At 42.8% G+C, this 15,654-nt stretch overlaps 1 protein-coding gene across 1 annotated transcript in view; it reads left to right on the top strand.

Moving 5' to 3' along the window:
• Cfap54 (cilia and flagella associated protein 54) overlaps window positions 1–15,654 on the top strand; it is a 284,591-nt gene that overhangs the window by 160,289 nt on the left and 108,648 nt on the right. The window contains exons 48-51 of the mRNA XM_021174289.3: window positions 3,025–3,078; window positions 7,378–7,585; window positions 9,280–9,344; window positions 12,202–12,371. Of these exons, the coding sequence (XP_021029948.1) occupies window positions 3,025–3,078; window positions 7,378–7,585; window positions 9,280–9,344; window positions 12,202–12,371 (497 nt within the window). The remainder of the gene's footprint in view (window positions 1–3,024; window positions 3,079–7,377; window positions 7,586–9,279; window positions 9,345–12,201; window positions 12,372–15,654) is intronic.

Raw genomic sequence — 15,654 nt, 5'->3', positions numbered from 1 at the left:
CTTTCTAATGAGGGGGGCAGACCATAAATACCAGGCACGTATCTCTGTGACAGGTGGCAATGTGCTGTGAACATAGTTCTACAGAGGTGAGAAGGGTGTCAGTTGTTCTAGGCAGTGGGCTGCCATTTTGGTTGTTCAGATGGTTTTGCAAGGCTTTTCTCATTAGCAAATTGTGAAGGGCACGAACCAGTCAGAGATCCAGGGGAACAATCTTCCAGGTACAAATCGCTGTAAGACAAAGACCATGGGAAAGATGCTTGTGAGCTACTATTAGAGAAGACCTGTGAGGCTGTTGGAAGGAGAAGGAGGAGGGGAGGAGGGAAGGAGGGGAGAGGGGAGGAAAGGAGGAGGGGAGGTCTAGGAAGCCATAATCATACTGAGACACAGTGATGACTGGAAGTGATAGTGGTGGAGGGGCTGAGCAGTGGTCTGCTTCTAGGTAGATTGTGAAGGAAGAACCCGCAGCATTAGACAGTTGTGTTTGCAGGTGGAATTTAAAAGGCAAAGTCAAGGATGACTATTGAGTGTGTACAGTCTGAGCAGTTGGCAGGTAGCTGTCATATACTGTGAAGGAGCAACTGAACAAGCTACACATGAGATCCATAGAAAAGCTAGGTGATGGTGTAGCGTCCATAGAGTAGAGTAGTAATAGCTGCAATTCAGAGGACCAGTTGGGGTTGCATAATTGAAATTGGGATTCTTAAGAGGGAAAGTTAAAATAATAGGATGTGCTGGTTAGTTTTATGTCAACTTGATACAATCTAGAGTTGTCGAAAAAGAGGAAGTCCCAATTGAGAAAATACATCCGTAAGAGTGGGCTACAGACAAACCTGTAGAACATTTTCCTGGCAACTGAGGTGGGAGGGCCCAGACCAATTGGGTTGGCCATCCTGGGCTCTATAAGAAAGCAGGTTGGTCAAGCCACAATGAGCAAACCAGTAAACAGCACTGTTCCATGGCCTCTGCATCAGCTCCTGCCTCGAGGTTTCTGCTCTGTTTGAATTCCTGTCCTGACTTCCTTTGATGATGAATACTGATATGGAATGGTAAGCCAAATAAATCTTTTCCTCTCCGGGTTGCTTGAGGTCGTGGTGTTTCATCACTGTAGTAGTGACTAAAACTGAACCTAAGACTTAGGCTTAGTTGCCATTGACTTGAAATAATCTGGAAACCAAGGCAGAGAAGGAAAACAGAAGTTGAAAAGATGAATCTAGGGTCATCTGCACATCTAGTCCAGGAAGATAAGATAGAGAGACCACATGAATGGACTGAAAAACAAGTGGCTGATGGCCATTACTTTCAAGAAAACAAACAGCAAAAGTCCAGAAACCATTTTTTTTTTTTGCACAAACATCCCAAACTTCATTTTTATCCAGTAACTTTGATAAGATAAATGTGTAGGTGAATCATCTCCCGGTGGATTCTGACTTCAAATTCTGTATTCTCAGACTTAATTTGCAGCTTTCTACCTTCAACTGGGAATTTAAAAGTGTAATTAAAAGAGGAAATGCTTTCAGGGTTTATAATTAAAATAGGTGCCAATGTTATTAGGCTGCAGGCCAGTTATTTAAAGAAGAGTTTAATGAATTTGGTTTCACTTTGCAAAGGAAGGAGTCGAAGAAAACTTATAGATTACTGTCCGGCTCTTCATAGCACTTTAAAAAAATTCTATCCTTTACTATTGTATCTGAATCAAGATTCTCATCTTAGTCCTAAATGGAAAAATCCTGTTATGAATTCACTTTATTTATATCAGGAAAGAGTTCCTTCACTGAGTCACTAGTTTTTCAGTGTCTCACAGATAATAAGGAAGTCCTTCACAGGGGGAATTCTGCTGTGCCAGTGCTGACTTGCAGTGGAAGTTATACTTGATATTTTGGTGTGGGCATCTAGAGATAAGGATTTGAGAGTGAGCAGTGTATTGGGGAGATTGCAGAATGGATGCTCAGTAAGATGGAATGCCCCCACAGCATCAGGAAGAAAAGAGCCCAAGAACATTAGTGAGGGTGACACTCCCCTGGGTCCCTATCGTCTTCAGAGGGAGTGGGCAGGACCCTGGTGCTCCAAGTTGCTAGGATCTCATGAACTTTTAGGTAAAGACATACAGGGTCTTGAGCAAGGACACTGCCTGTATATAAGTGGCTTGTCTGTCTCTGGAAGCTGTTGGATACTTCCTGGTGACTGAGGAGATAGAAGAGCAGCATCCATTTTGGCTCAGGTATATTTTCAAAAGGATTGTCAGGCTGAAAAGACATGCACTCTGATCTACAATACTACAATTTCCTGTGGCAACAAATGTTTCCCTTGAGTCAGTGCAATTGGAGCCAAGCATGGATCCGAGATTCACATGCAAAAAAGGAAGCGAACTGCAAACAGTCATTCTAAAACAGCAATTCAATTTCACCTCAGACCGACAAGAGTTTTAAAAGTGAGAATGGTGCAGGATGCCCTGGGCGGTGCAGTCACACATTGTGGGTGAGAGCAGAAGTCAAGGCTTTCTGTTTCCTCAAGACATTCTTGTCTTCTGACCCAGAACTTCTTCTAAGGGTCAATCCACCAGCAGTGATCAAAATGCAGACAAACTATCCATCAGTATTATTTCACCTAAGGTTGGTTGATGATGTAACTATGGGGCATGGCCTCAGTAGGTAACACAAAATAGCAAAGTTCTTATACTACCTTCATTGGCACCTTCTAGGCTGAGGTTTGTACGTAACTTAGTTTTGTAGGAATAAAATTAGGTAATTGTTAGTGAAAATGGAATATAAATGAGTACATAATTAAAAAAAAATAACCATCAAGAAAAGGACAGGAAAGACATCAGAATGCTAACATTTACTACATAAAAGAAGTTGACATACACAATTTTTTAGTGTTTTTTATATTAATATTTCTGACTAGATTGCATATTACTTTGACAACAAAATGGTGCTTAAATGTTTTTAGGATGCATTAATAATTCCATTTAAAAGAATGCTCAAATAAATATGGGTTCTACTATTAATATTTTGTATTTTTTGACAGATAACTCAATCATTTGATTCTGGAAAACCTCTCACCAATAAAGACAACATGCAGGTAATAACAATATTTAATGTGAAAATATTCTGAGTCCCTTCAGCCTGTCTGGCAGGTACAGTATTTGAGTTTGAAAGCCTGTCCTCTGTGGACTCATTCTTTTCCTGTTGTTGACAAGGTCTCATGTAGCCCAGACTGCCCCCAAACTCACTCTGTTGCCGGATTCCCAATCCTCTTCTTTCTTTTCTTTTACTTAAATTTGCAGAAAGACAGGGGCAGCAAATGGGGCAGAAAGATGTGAGGGATGTAAAGTTTGTCACAGAATGGAACAGGAGCATCTATTGTTGCTCACATCATCACTGTAGGGAAAGCAGTTTCACTGTTAAAGATATCAGCGCGCTGAAGGGATGCCCAAGGGCAAGACCCTACCAAGCAAAGGTCCACTCAGAGGAAGAGAGCCCAAGTGAGAGTGCTACCAGGGAGGCTCCCAGCTCCACACCAACCACCCATGAGAGTGCATCCTCAGGGTGAGCCTACAAGGCACACACTGTCCTCTGCAACTGGGGCCAAGGGAGCAGCCAACATGCTGAACAAGCATTAGAACTTGACAGCATTGCCCATGTAGTACTGGCTTTGAATAAACAATGGGAAAGCCTACTGAACAACAGTGTTTAACTCTCTGCTTCCTGACTGGATGCAATGAGACTAGACACCACATGTCCCTGCTGTGTGGTTTCCCTGTTGTGGGGTAAAACAAATCCTTTCTTTATGAAGTTGCTTTTTCAGGCAATTTGTCATAGCATTGAAAGTAGCTAATATATAGACATTTATATACCTATGTATATGTGCATATATACATATACATGGTAATTTGAAAGCCATTTCCCTTGTAACTGCTATATTTTTGTTTTCCTTCACTTTGATAAAACACAGACCCCCTTTTTATTAAATGTAATCTTACGACTTTTCAATTATTTTGCATTTTATTTCATAAAGTCCACTTTTAATTACGTTTCATATCATTCAATAGTTTCCCCTAAAATTTTACCTTAATTCATAAGCAAGCTGCCTGAAATATGAGGGCTGGTGTCAGAAAGATCAGAATTCATATCGGCGTTTAGGTGTTCAGGACCCCAGGGAATTTGGATTATGTCCCTCTTGCCAGTCACAAATGCCAGGCCATCATAAAAATACGTTCTTTGTGGAGCTGTGTTGGCTCTGAAAAGAACGTCTGTCTGATCATTTTTCTTTACTTGAAAAGAGACTGACAGAATAATGGGATCCCGATTTCTATTAGCTAATTAATTAAAACAGTAGTGTTGGCCTGCCCAAGACTCTTCAGATTACACTTTGCATTTGCTGCATAGAGGGAGAGAAAGGAGCGTTAAATAGCATTACTAATTGATCTTCCTTTGATCCTCAAGTGTTTGTGTGTAATTGTCAAGGCTCATTAAATCAGTTTGCTGAGGAGGGAAGAGGAGGAACGTCCTCTCTTGCCTCCCTCCCCCCCGCCCCCCCAGCCAGTCTATAGCGTCTTCTCTGGATAGGGAGGAATAATGATTTTCCTGGTGGTGCCATTGTTGGTCTGCACCTCTAGCCCACCAGGTGTTCCGCATCTGCTCTTCCATCCGCATAGCTTTCAACCGTAGTATATAGTAAGAGAAGAAAAACTGGGGTCAAACAGGCTAACCTGCCCACCCCTGCCCCCCGTTGCTTCAAACTCTTCCAAATGATGAATTTTTGTTTGTTTGTTTGTTTATGTGAAGCAAGTGGTTTCTCTCTTTTCTAGAATAGATAGCCCCAGCACCCAGCATCTTCTTCCTATATTAATTCAAAAGTTATTAAGAGTCTGCTGCATACAAGGCACTGTTCTGTGGCCCGTGACCACAGCCACTCAGCCTTACAGGTCAACACCAAGTCCTCACGGAACTCACACTTTACTGGGCAGGACTAGTGATAAGAACTGTCATCACCCCAGGGAAGTGGCTCACATGGTAGGTTGAAAGGCTCAGCAATGGGTGTGTAAAGCAGATTGGAAGCATAAGTGAGGGTTGTAATTTCAGAAGGGCTGAGCAAGCTCATCTTCACTCAAATATAGATGGGGCTCACGCATCTTCAAAAAAGAGTAATCTAGAAACAGAATAAGTACATAGGTTTTCTACCAAACTTGCTTGGATAGTTACCCTGACTAGTGTGGCGAGAGCTGTATGGATGGTGATGGTGGTGAGGGTAGCAGTACATATGGCCAGAGAGTATCTTGTATGAACATTGTACTCAGCCACTTATATGAGCAACACGGGGACCCCTTGGAGAGCCTTGAAAAAAGTGTGATCTGATCCACTGAAGTTTTTTTTCTTTTATGTTTTTATGTTTCCCATTTTGCCATTTGTCTGGGTGGGTTAGGTCCATTTCACAGCGTGCCTGTGGAGGTCAGAAGAGAACTCTTAGGGTTCTGAGGGTCCTCAGGGTTGTTGGCTAGCACCTTTACTCACAGACCCGACATCTCACTGGCCTCAAGTTCTAAAGGGATCTCTTTAATCTGTTGCATCTGCTGTGTGCCAGGTATTATTTTGATGTCTGTCAATCAAGCATCAACAGTAGTGAGGGATTTTTCAGCTCTCAGTAGCTGGGAAGATGGGAGGAGTGATTAGGATTTAGAGTAGAAAAATGTGTGAAATGACCAGGTGGATCATGAATGGACAGGCAACCTGTCGGACGATTGCTGCCAAGGCTTTGGTGGAGTCCTTAATGATGTTTTTAACAAAATCTCAAACATGCCAATTTGCCAGTCAAGACTCTGAGCCAGATGCTGGGTTGAAAGAGTGCCGGCTCAGGGAGGCAGAGAAAGCACCCAGATGACCTTCCACCTCAGCTGACATTCTAAAAAGGAAGTTCTCCTCCACGCCATCTCAAAAACCCCTCAATGTCCCTCCCTTCTACTTCCTGTGTGTCTCCCTATCTGTCCTCCTGACTCCCTCTTACTCTCTTGTATTCTTTTTCTATGTTCAGTTCTTGTTCCTCCTTTTGACCTACAGTTGACTTTATTTAATCCTGTTTACAATAAACAGAAAGCCCTTGGATTAAAGGTATGTGCTAGGGCTGAGTCACACCACAACCAGAAACAGGTTTTGCCAGTAAGTCACAGGATCTTAGGGTTCACAGTGTGACCAGATATCTGTGACACCTTAATGTGGGGCCACTTGCAGCGCCAAGCCCTTTTGATCTGCTGTCTTCGGTTGCAGGCCATCAAATGAACTTTAGAGTCCCAGGTGCAGGGGAAGAGTGTACGCAAGGGGGAGGGGCGTGGCTGGGAAAGGGTATGATTGGCTGTTTTCCTGTTCCTGTCCAGTTTGCAAGCATGGTAACTCAGAGCAACCTATGGGTGTGACTGAAGAGCCTCTGCAGTCTTCCCCTTTGTTGATAAGGGTCTGTTCCCTCACTCTGACCCCATGGTCGGTCCCTCATTATGTGGCAGGGCAGGTGTAGGCATAAGTTTTTTGTAACCCACTTTTAATAAGGGTCCAACCTCTCCTCTAGCTCACCATCCAGCAGAGGTCGTGGAAGAGAAAAGTTTTTAGGATATGGGGGAAGTGGGCCTGTTCAGCAATCATTCTTTGGGGGTGAGCTCCATCTTCTTGGGCACCAATTCAGTCCTGTAGCGAACACCAAAATGACTCAGCATCTGCAGACCTAGGCAGGCAGTCAGCGCACATGAACTGGCAGCCACAGGCCAGCCCTTTCAGCAGACAGACACCAGGCACGAACCAGCAGCTGTAATTCAATCCCGAAGGAACCCTTAGGCTTGCCAACTGGCCTGAGGTGAGATCACAAAAACAGCAAACTGCTGTAGGAACCTCACGAGCAGTTCTTAGGTAAGTTTCTCTCAATGGCAGCGTTACAACAAGTTGAGATCAACAATGAATGCTGTGTAAGGTGAACCAATACATGGGTGTTGTTAGTGAAGAATAGCGAGGCAGAACAAACCAAACCAAAGCTCAGTGCTCATCCCCCACTGTGGGGGGTCCTATTTATACTCCTTCATCACAGGTCCTTCCATGTGTTTGGGAGGACACATCCTTTCATCTGGGTCTGCTTCAGGAAAACAGTCTTTCACATGTTTGCTTTAGCAAGACATCCTTTCACCTGTGTGCCCCAGTAAAATATCATTTGTCATAACTAACCTTATAAAGAAAGTAGAAGTTTCTATTTCAGGCAGGGTGCAGCATCGAGGAACGGGGAGGGTCCTCACTCTTACAGAACTATCATGTCTAATACTTGGTCAGAAATACAAAACAGGAATAAACCTAATGTGCAGGCAGATATTTAACTCATTGTTCCCCTTTCCCCTCTTAACTGTAGGCACTTGAAGAGCTAATAAACAGAGGCTTGCCCCACATTCTGGTTAACCTTGGCTACCAGCATCTCTTAAACAAATTTAATTTTGTCAAGTCACACTTCTTCATAAGTTTGGCTGCGACAATCAACTGTATTCCCGATCCTTCACCAAAAATAATGTACTACCAATTTCTTACTGAGAAGAGCAAACTCACCCCCCAAAACCTAAAAGGTGAGCTTTTATTTTTATTTCTGCTTTATCCAGGTTTCCTCAACCATGAACCACTCCACTCCCCAAAATCCAAATCAATATTCATGGGTGTATATTCTCCCTCTGCGATCCTGTGGCACCTATATGCTTAAGTTACAGTACAAGCATGTGCATATTCATCTACCCATCATGCATATTCATAAAAATACGATGAATGTGCATAATAGAGCATGCCATTGTTTTATAGAATGCTCACATTTTTTTTGCATCTTGCATTTCTTATATGAAAACAAAATGCATTTTTTTGCCTCTTGACTTTTTTATATGAAAACAAACTCCAAGGCTGGAGAGATGGTCTAGCAGTTAGAAGCGCTTGGTGCTCTTATAGATGACCCAGGTTTGGTTCCCAGCACCCACACTGGGCAGCTCTCAATCGCTTATAATTCAAGCTCAGGGCTTCTGATGCCATCTGGATTCTGCAGGTACTTGAACACACCAAGTGCACATACAGACACACAAGCATAATAAAAATAAATAAATCTCTTAAAAGGTTTGACTGAAACCATTCCAGGAAAATTGCTTGGCTTTGACTCACTGTATCTGTTTACTATTCTGTGCTATAAGCATCCTATGGAAGAGAGAAGCCGTCCCCTGTTGAGATTCATACACTGTCTCCAAAGAACCATACGACAGTGATACAGTCATATGACAGTGTATATTCCTATGGTGGACACTGAAGAGTGGGTCTTGTGAGCTATCAAGTATTTGTGTTTTTTAAATATACTAGATTTTACCTTAAAAATACATTTTATTTACAATTTACATACAATTTATACACACACACACACACACACACACACACATGCCTTAGGAAGCTTTCCCAGAGACCATAAGACATTTAAAAAACAATTTCCCCATGGAGTAGGAGGATCCCAGGGCTCCTTGCATTCTCATGCCAGAAGTGTATCTCTTTGATCTCACCCCCCCCCGGGGGGGGGGAGCCTAAATCGAATCCCTTGGCTCAGCTGATCCCTAAGTCCAGAGTCTCATGTTTTTAGGATAATAGCCAGGAGGTTGGGATTGGAAGAAAAGAGGAAGGTAGTGCCAAGTCCCACAGGATTCTAAAATCATTCTTTCTGTTTGCCCAGTTTATAGGTAGATAATGTTTCTGTAGCGATGTACAGTCAGGCGGTTTGTCCTTGCCCAGCTGGTTGACTGACACAGGCAAAGACTTTTATCTAAATCCTGCTTCAGAAGAAGGGCAGACTTTAGGCTGTAGATCAAGAATTCGAGAGAGATATTCAATGACATTGCGTTGACTAGATTTGCTGTTCCAGATGGTCCTCTTCCCTGTTATTACAGCAAGGGCCTCTACATAGCAGTAGAACTAAATTTGCTTGCTTGTTTGAAGTGTTAGAAATTTATGAAAGATCAGGGAAGGAGCCACAATTTTATATTGGGAATTAATTATCTAAGTAACATCATTCAACATGCAAAGGATATTTTCAGTTTTCTGATTGGTTGTAACAATCAACATTAGCTTTCTAAGGTATATTTAGGGAATGTTTGATATATATATGCATTTATAATGTTCATTGTTGACTTTCTGTATTTACATTTATTTATGTGTCCCATGAGGGATGCATTTTAATAATTGCGAGCATAATCCTTGATATTTCTAAAAATTTTCTCTTCTTTACATTTTTATACGAAAGATAATGAAAACTCTCATGGTCAGTTTTTGAGATTTAGAGACGACTACAACCTTAACACCATCAAGGTAAGTCTGATGCTTTCTTCTTTTTCTTCAAATCATGGTAAATAGTTTATCAAAATGCTCACCACACAGCAGGCATTTTGCATGCTGGTTTAATTCTCACACCACAATGATGTAGGTATTAATCATTTTTTTTTTACTACACTGTGTTTCATAAAAGGTTTAGATAATATATGAAATTTACTAATGCCATTCAAATAACAAAATATAGATTTGGGAATTGAATCTATTTATTTTTTATTTAAAGGGCCCACGCTTTTAACCATTACAGTAAATTACCCTATGATAGGCCTTGTTGTGTACACACAAAATTTTAGAGATCTATTTCTTTCTTACTATTTTTATTATCTGAGACTATAATATAATCACAGTGCTTCTCCCCTTTCCTCTCTTCCTTCCAAATCCTCTTATATACAATGTCCTCCTTCTTCTCTTTCAAGTTCACGCTCTCTCTCTCTCTCTCTCTCTCTCTCTCTCTCTCTCTAAATTGTTGTTACATATATCTGTGTAGAAATATATAACCCTAAGTGCCTAAATACAACCTGATCAGTCCGTGTAATGTTACTTGTATGCCAAGTTTTCCGAGCTAATCTTTGGTACTGGATAGCCAGCTGCTGGGGTGCTTGCTCTTCCTTGCGGAAGACCATGTCCCAGTCTCAGCATCCCTTGGTTGCCCGTAGTTCTTTGTAAAGAGATTAAGCCTCATGATCTTTCTACCTAGCAGCATGCCTGACGATGTGATCCTCCTTCTGGTCTCATTTAGCCCACACGAGGATGAGATCTCGTGTATGTGACACCTCTGATAGTTTTAGAAGATACAATCTTTTTTTTTTCCTGTCTGATGTTTTATTAGATATTTTCTTTATATACATTTCAAATGTTATCCCGAAAGTTCCCTATACCCTCCCTCCGCCCTGCTCCCCTACCCACCCATTCCCGCTTCTTGGCCCTGGCATTCCCCTTTATTGGGGCATATAAAGTTTGCAATACCGAGGGGCCTCTCTTCCCAGTGATGGCTGACTAGGCCATCTTCTGATACATATGCAGCTAGAGAAACGAGCTCTGGGGGTACTTGTTAGTTCATATTGTTGTTCCACCTTTTCTGCTCTTCTGGTTCTTAAATTCCTTTTGCCCTTTTTCTTGAACCCTGGACTCTGAGGACAGGAGTTGTGTTCTAGGCATTCCATTTGGGACGTGGCTCCACAGCTCTGCATTTTGACTGGGTTGTGGTTTCCTACAATGGTCTCTGCCTATCACAGAGGGACATTTCCTTGACAAGGGATGAGAGCTATACTTATCTTTGGGCCTGCAGACAAATACTTAGAGTGTAGTTAAGGATTATTAAACTGGATTAGTAGCGTGGCAGTTGTAGGTTCTCCTCCAAGTTCTATGAACTCACTAGACCTGGGTAGTTTGTTAGATAGGTAGTTTTCAGTACCACATTTGATTTCCCTCTTGCTGAGCCTGTCTTAAGCTCAATTGAAGAGCTGTTGGTTACCCCCGAGGTATAGGTACCACAACGGTAGCCTAGGGTGACTCTATCATGCTGGTTGTTTCATAGACAGCTGGGCAGGGCTTCTGATTCCACCCCTCCTTTGGAAGTTAGCACATGGTACCTTCTAACAGTACTGTGAGAACCAGTCCTCAGGGAGGAGGCTTCAGATCCAGTCCTATGTTGGAAGTATGTGGTGAGACCTATTGTTTGAAAGACTGTCTTCTGCTATATTAGTCCTGTTTACTCTCGATTTTCTATCAAAAAACTTAATCAACTCCAGATTCCCAATGTGGTAACCAGGATTTAATTTGGAATACAGTCTGTCTCCATTATGGATTCTGTCTGCTAATTTGCCCATTTGTTAAGATTTACTTGGAACTTCAAAAAGCATACTCTTGACAGCCACGCTTTTATGATCATTTGTGGACATGCTCAGTGTGTCAAGAAAATTTAATCACAGGAAATTTGAATCTAAAATAACTACACCCAGCATGCACCGGGCCAACCATGCTGAATGCGGTTCTGCGCTAGCATTTGCTCTCCTTCTTTTGGCACTTCTACCTTCTACCCTTCTCTGGTATGTCAGGACAAGTTGAGTGGCCCTTAACAGAATCTTCAGATTCCTGGGGGGATTTTATAATATTTGTGTAGACTTCCCTGCTTGAACATCTTTAATCCAAACATTTAAAGGCTTCTGTATCTGAGCCTTTGGAGCTCTGTGTCAGTGCTTAAATGTTTCAGCTTCAGATTTTCGCATTAGTAACCTCCACCCTGTGCTGTACTTCCCCGCCACCCCCACCCCCACCGTGTGTTTCTGTTGTCGATGATTCTTGCTGCTTAAAAATGTTCCTCGTGCAGAATATGAAAATGGTGTCTAGTACTTGGGATGGGCCTTACAGAGAAAATAGTTACACCACGTAAATTTCATTCAGTCATGAATTGTAGTTCTTTTGTCTGTGAGTTCAGAGTTAATGAAGCACGGTGTGTGTAATATGTCTTTGCGTATAAATGTGTTAAAACAAGGTAAAGTACTGATTTTCTGATAAGCATGTGACAAGAGGCTCCCAGGCACATCTGTCTGTACTGTCCCCATGAGGCAATGTTTGAGTGTTGACCAGTCCATGTCAATGGTGACTCCACAGAACTGTATAGCACCGCGGTGAACAGACAGATCCAATGGCGCTGTTGTCAAGTCTACACATGATGCCACAATCTCCCTTCCGTGCCCTTCCCCCACTGCCTAGGGACTGACCCCTGAGTCTCCCAACAGCTGTTACTGCTCTGAATGTATGCACAACAACAACAACCACAAAATATTTACCAAGAGTGAGACTTTATCTCAGGGTTTGTGTGTTCTTTCTTTAGTCCATTTTACTGATGGAGGCAGAGGAGAAGGTCAACTCCCTGCTGTCGGAGACAGAGCACCAGTGCCACAGGCCCCTCTATCTGTCCTCCGTTTTGGAGCTGGAGATCATGGTGGAGGCCAGGCTACACCTGGCAGCAATCGCCCTGCAGAGATACCGGCCAGCATACAGGTGAGTCCACTGGAAGAGGAGAAGGACTCCCCCACCCCCTCCTTCATTCACTCCCCACCTCCCCTTTTCCTCTTCCTCCCCTTCCCCATCCTTTCCCCTTTCCCCCTGCATCCCCTCACTCCTTCTTCCCCATCCTCTCACATCCCTCCCCTCTCTCTCCTCTCCCCCTCCTTCTCCATACCCTCCCCCCCATCCTCTCATCCCCCATCCTCTCACTCCCTCTTTCCTCTCCATTCCCTCATCCTCCTACACCCCTCCCTCTCAACCTTCACCCCCTTCATGCCCTCAACCCTTTACCCCTTCATCCATTGGCTCCTCACCCCTCACTCTTCTGGCCCCCTACTCTGAGAGCCCCAATGCTCTGTCATTTGTGGGTGGTGGGAAGGCACGCATTCTCATTTGTTGAGGATTTGATTCACATTTCATGGAAGTTTCAGAAAGTCCTGGGTCCACATTAGAATGCTTGATTTTAATTATTCACAGGGTTTTTAAATTCACCTTACAATTGAACACATTGCTTTTCTCCAAAGAGATTCCTTTATTAAGCACTCTAGGTAGGCTTTTAAAATCATATATAAATTTAACAAATTAACTGTGTTTAACTTTTGATTGATTTATTTTCTTATAAGATAGAAACTCAATTTTTTATAGTTTATTTATTTATTGTACATAAAGCCCTTGGAGTTTTTTCTTTTCCTTAAGCACTATATAAAAATATGTAAAAGGGAGCTGGAGAGATGGCTCAGTAGTTACAAGAACTCTTTCAGAACACTCAGATGGGGTGACTCACAACTCCATAACCCAGTTCTGGGGGGGATCCAGTGCCCTCTTAAGGCATCTTCAGCCACTACTAAACATACACATGTGCATCACATATGCACATGTGTGTACTGCAACACACATACACACGTGCATCACATATGCACATGTGTGTACTACAACACACATACACACGTGCATCACATATGCACATGTGTGTACTACAAGTAATAAAATCAAAGGTAGACAACGGAGATTTCTTTCTTTGAAAGTCACATCATCTGAGACAGTGTTGAGGGCTGGCTGACCGTCTAAGAAGCTGGTTGTTTAAATGTGCAGAGTTGTATCAAAGCTTTCATTCATCATGGCCATCGTGTCTTTCCTTAGCTAGCTCACCGTGACACTCTGGTCTAGAGACTGATGGTGTAAAGGCTCTTGTGTGCACATGCATGCAGCCACGTATAAAGCGGCACTAGCACAGCAACTCTTCATAATTGCAGAAATACTCTGTCAGTGTCACGCAACTGATGATGAACACAGCAGAACCACGAAGTCCTCAGACACACAGTGGTTTGTTTAATGACACATATGCTTCTATCATTCGCTGAAAATGGTTTTGAGCATTGACATTATGCTAGGCATCCTTCTAGGCACGGAGGATAGGTCAGTATATGAGGATAGGTTATGTATATGCCTTAAACATACTAAGTAAGTTGGCTGCATACTTAGTGCCTTGGACACTGTCAGGAGTAGAGATGTTGGGGTGGGGTAAAGAGGAAGAGTTACTGTATTGTGTGTGTGTGTGTGTGTGTGTGTGTGTATGCATATGTACATGTGTATGTAAAGATTGTGTACTTCTGGTTTAATGCAGTTGAGTGGTAGACTGCTGTGTATCAAGCCTGAAGCTCTGAACTTAATTTCCATCATTTAAAGAGATAAATAAATAAATAAATAAAGGTTATGCAGCTGTAACTGAGCATATGGGTCGATTTTTATGCTCACTGCTGACAGCTTCCGGGTCCCACCACTTCCCTTCTACACAGCGCCTGCGTGAGCAGGTGAGAATGATCAGTTACCTGCCACGGGTGGGATGCTTAGAGCATACACATAGGAAGCCTTGCCCAATGCCACCAAGCAGCAGGAAACATAAGACCATCCGGGTCCTTTCCTTGTTCTGTCGAGACATATTTAAGATCCCAGGAGCCTGCCACAGTCTCTCTATAAGTCCTAGTGACGTTGCTTAGCAGATTCACGCTTTGATTGCTTATATGTGTGTTGTATATGGGTTTTATTCTCGACACAGAATGATGGGCACTTTTCCAGCTTCTAAGCAGTCATGAAAACCCATCGGCTCCCTGTGGAGCAGAGTCTCTTAGGGCGTGGTCTGAAGATGATTGACAGTGTCTGATACCTTTGGGGGGGTGCGAAGGTCTGAATTTCTATGTTAGAGGTGAGACATGATCACTAGATTCACTGTAGCATGCATCGATGCTGCCAAAGCAACTCTAAAACTCCTGACCCCTCAGCACGAATCGAGGAAGTGGGAACAAACTATGACATTATAGTGTTTTATATTGCGCATGTGCAATTAAAAACAAACACAAAAACCAGCTGGGATCTGGAAAGAGGGTAAGAGCACTTTCAGGAGAGAGAGAGAGACAGAGAGAGAGAGAGAGGAGAGAGAGAGAGAGAGAGAGAGAGAGAGAGAGAGAGAGAGAGAGAGAGAGAGAGAGAGAGAGAGAGAGAGAGAGGAGAGAGAGAGAGAGAGAGGAGAGAGAGAGAGAGAGAGAGAGAGAGAGAGAGAGAGAGGAGAGAGAGAGAGAGAGAGAGAGAGAGAGAGAGAGAGAGAGAGAGAGAGAGAGAGAGAGAGAGAGAAATTAGTTAAAGCCAGCTGCCCTTACTAAAGCCCTTGATGAAGGAGCAGAAGGTGTGGCATTTGGAATCATTACCCTCCAGTGTAGACTTTCCCAAGCTGGTGGGATCTTCAATGGACCATTTGTCTGGACGTTTCTGTAGCGCCCTAGTGCTGATGGCTGTCTTGAGGAGGAACACATGGGTGATGGAACTGAGAGTTGAACAAGATGCTCTTTTTGTAGAAGACCATCTTTATTTGAGAAACAACTGACAGACTGTCTGTACGAGTTTGGAAACGTGGCAGACATTTTCTCGGGAAAGCGAGCATGCTGCTTCCAGGAACAGATCTGTCAGGATCTGCTGCCTGTGACAGATCTGTCGGTATCTGCTGCCGGTGACAAAACACAAGCTTTCAAAGGAACATCTGAATTTGAGGGAATCTGGATTGGCCACATGAACCTGAGCTTTTGGTGACATGTGTGATTATATTCACCAAGATATTGTTTAATTATATGATTAAGTATTTCAATAATTTATGTACTTATGTGTAACTCATTTTCAGATGGCAAGTGCTACGTGTTTCAAAATCTTTGTAAACAGAGCAGACAGATAGGTTTTAACGTAGAAAACCTTTGCCAGCGTGTGGTGCAAGGTTCTATAATGTTACAAA

This window comes from Mus caroli, unplaced genomic scaffold, assembly GCF_978045245.1.
Source record: "Mus caroli unplaced genomic scaffold, Mus_caroli_1 scaffold_9, whole genome shotgun sequence".
In the NCBI taxonomy this organism is placed as follows: domain Eukaryota; kingdom Metazoa; phylum Chordata; class Mammalia; order Rodentia; family Muridae; genus Mus; species Mus caroli.
This window is presented reverse-complemented; position numbering and strand designations above follow the sequence as displayed.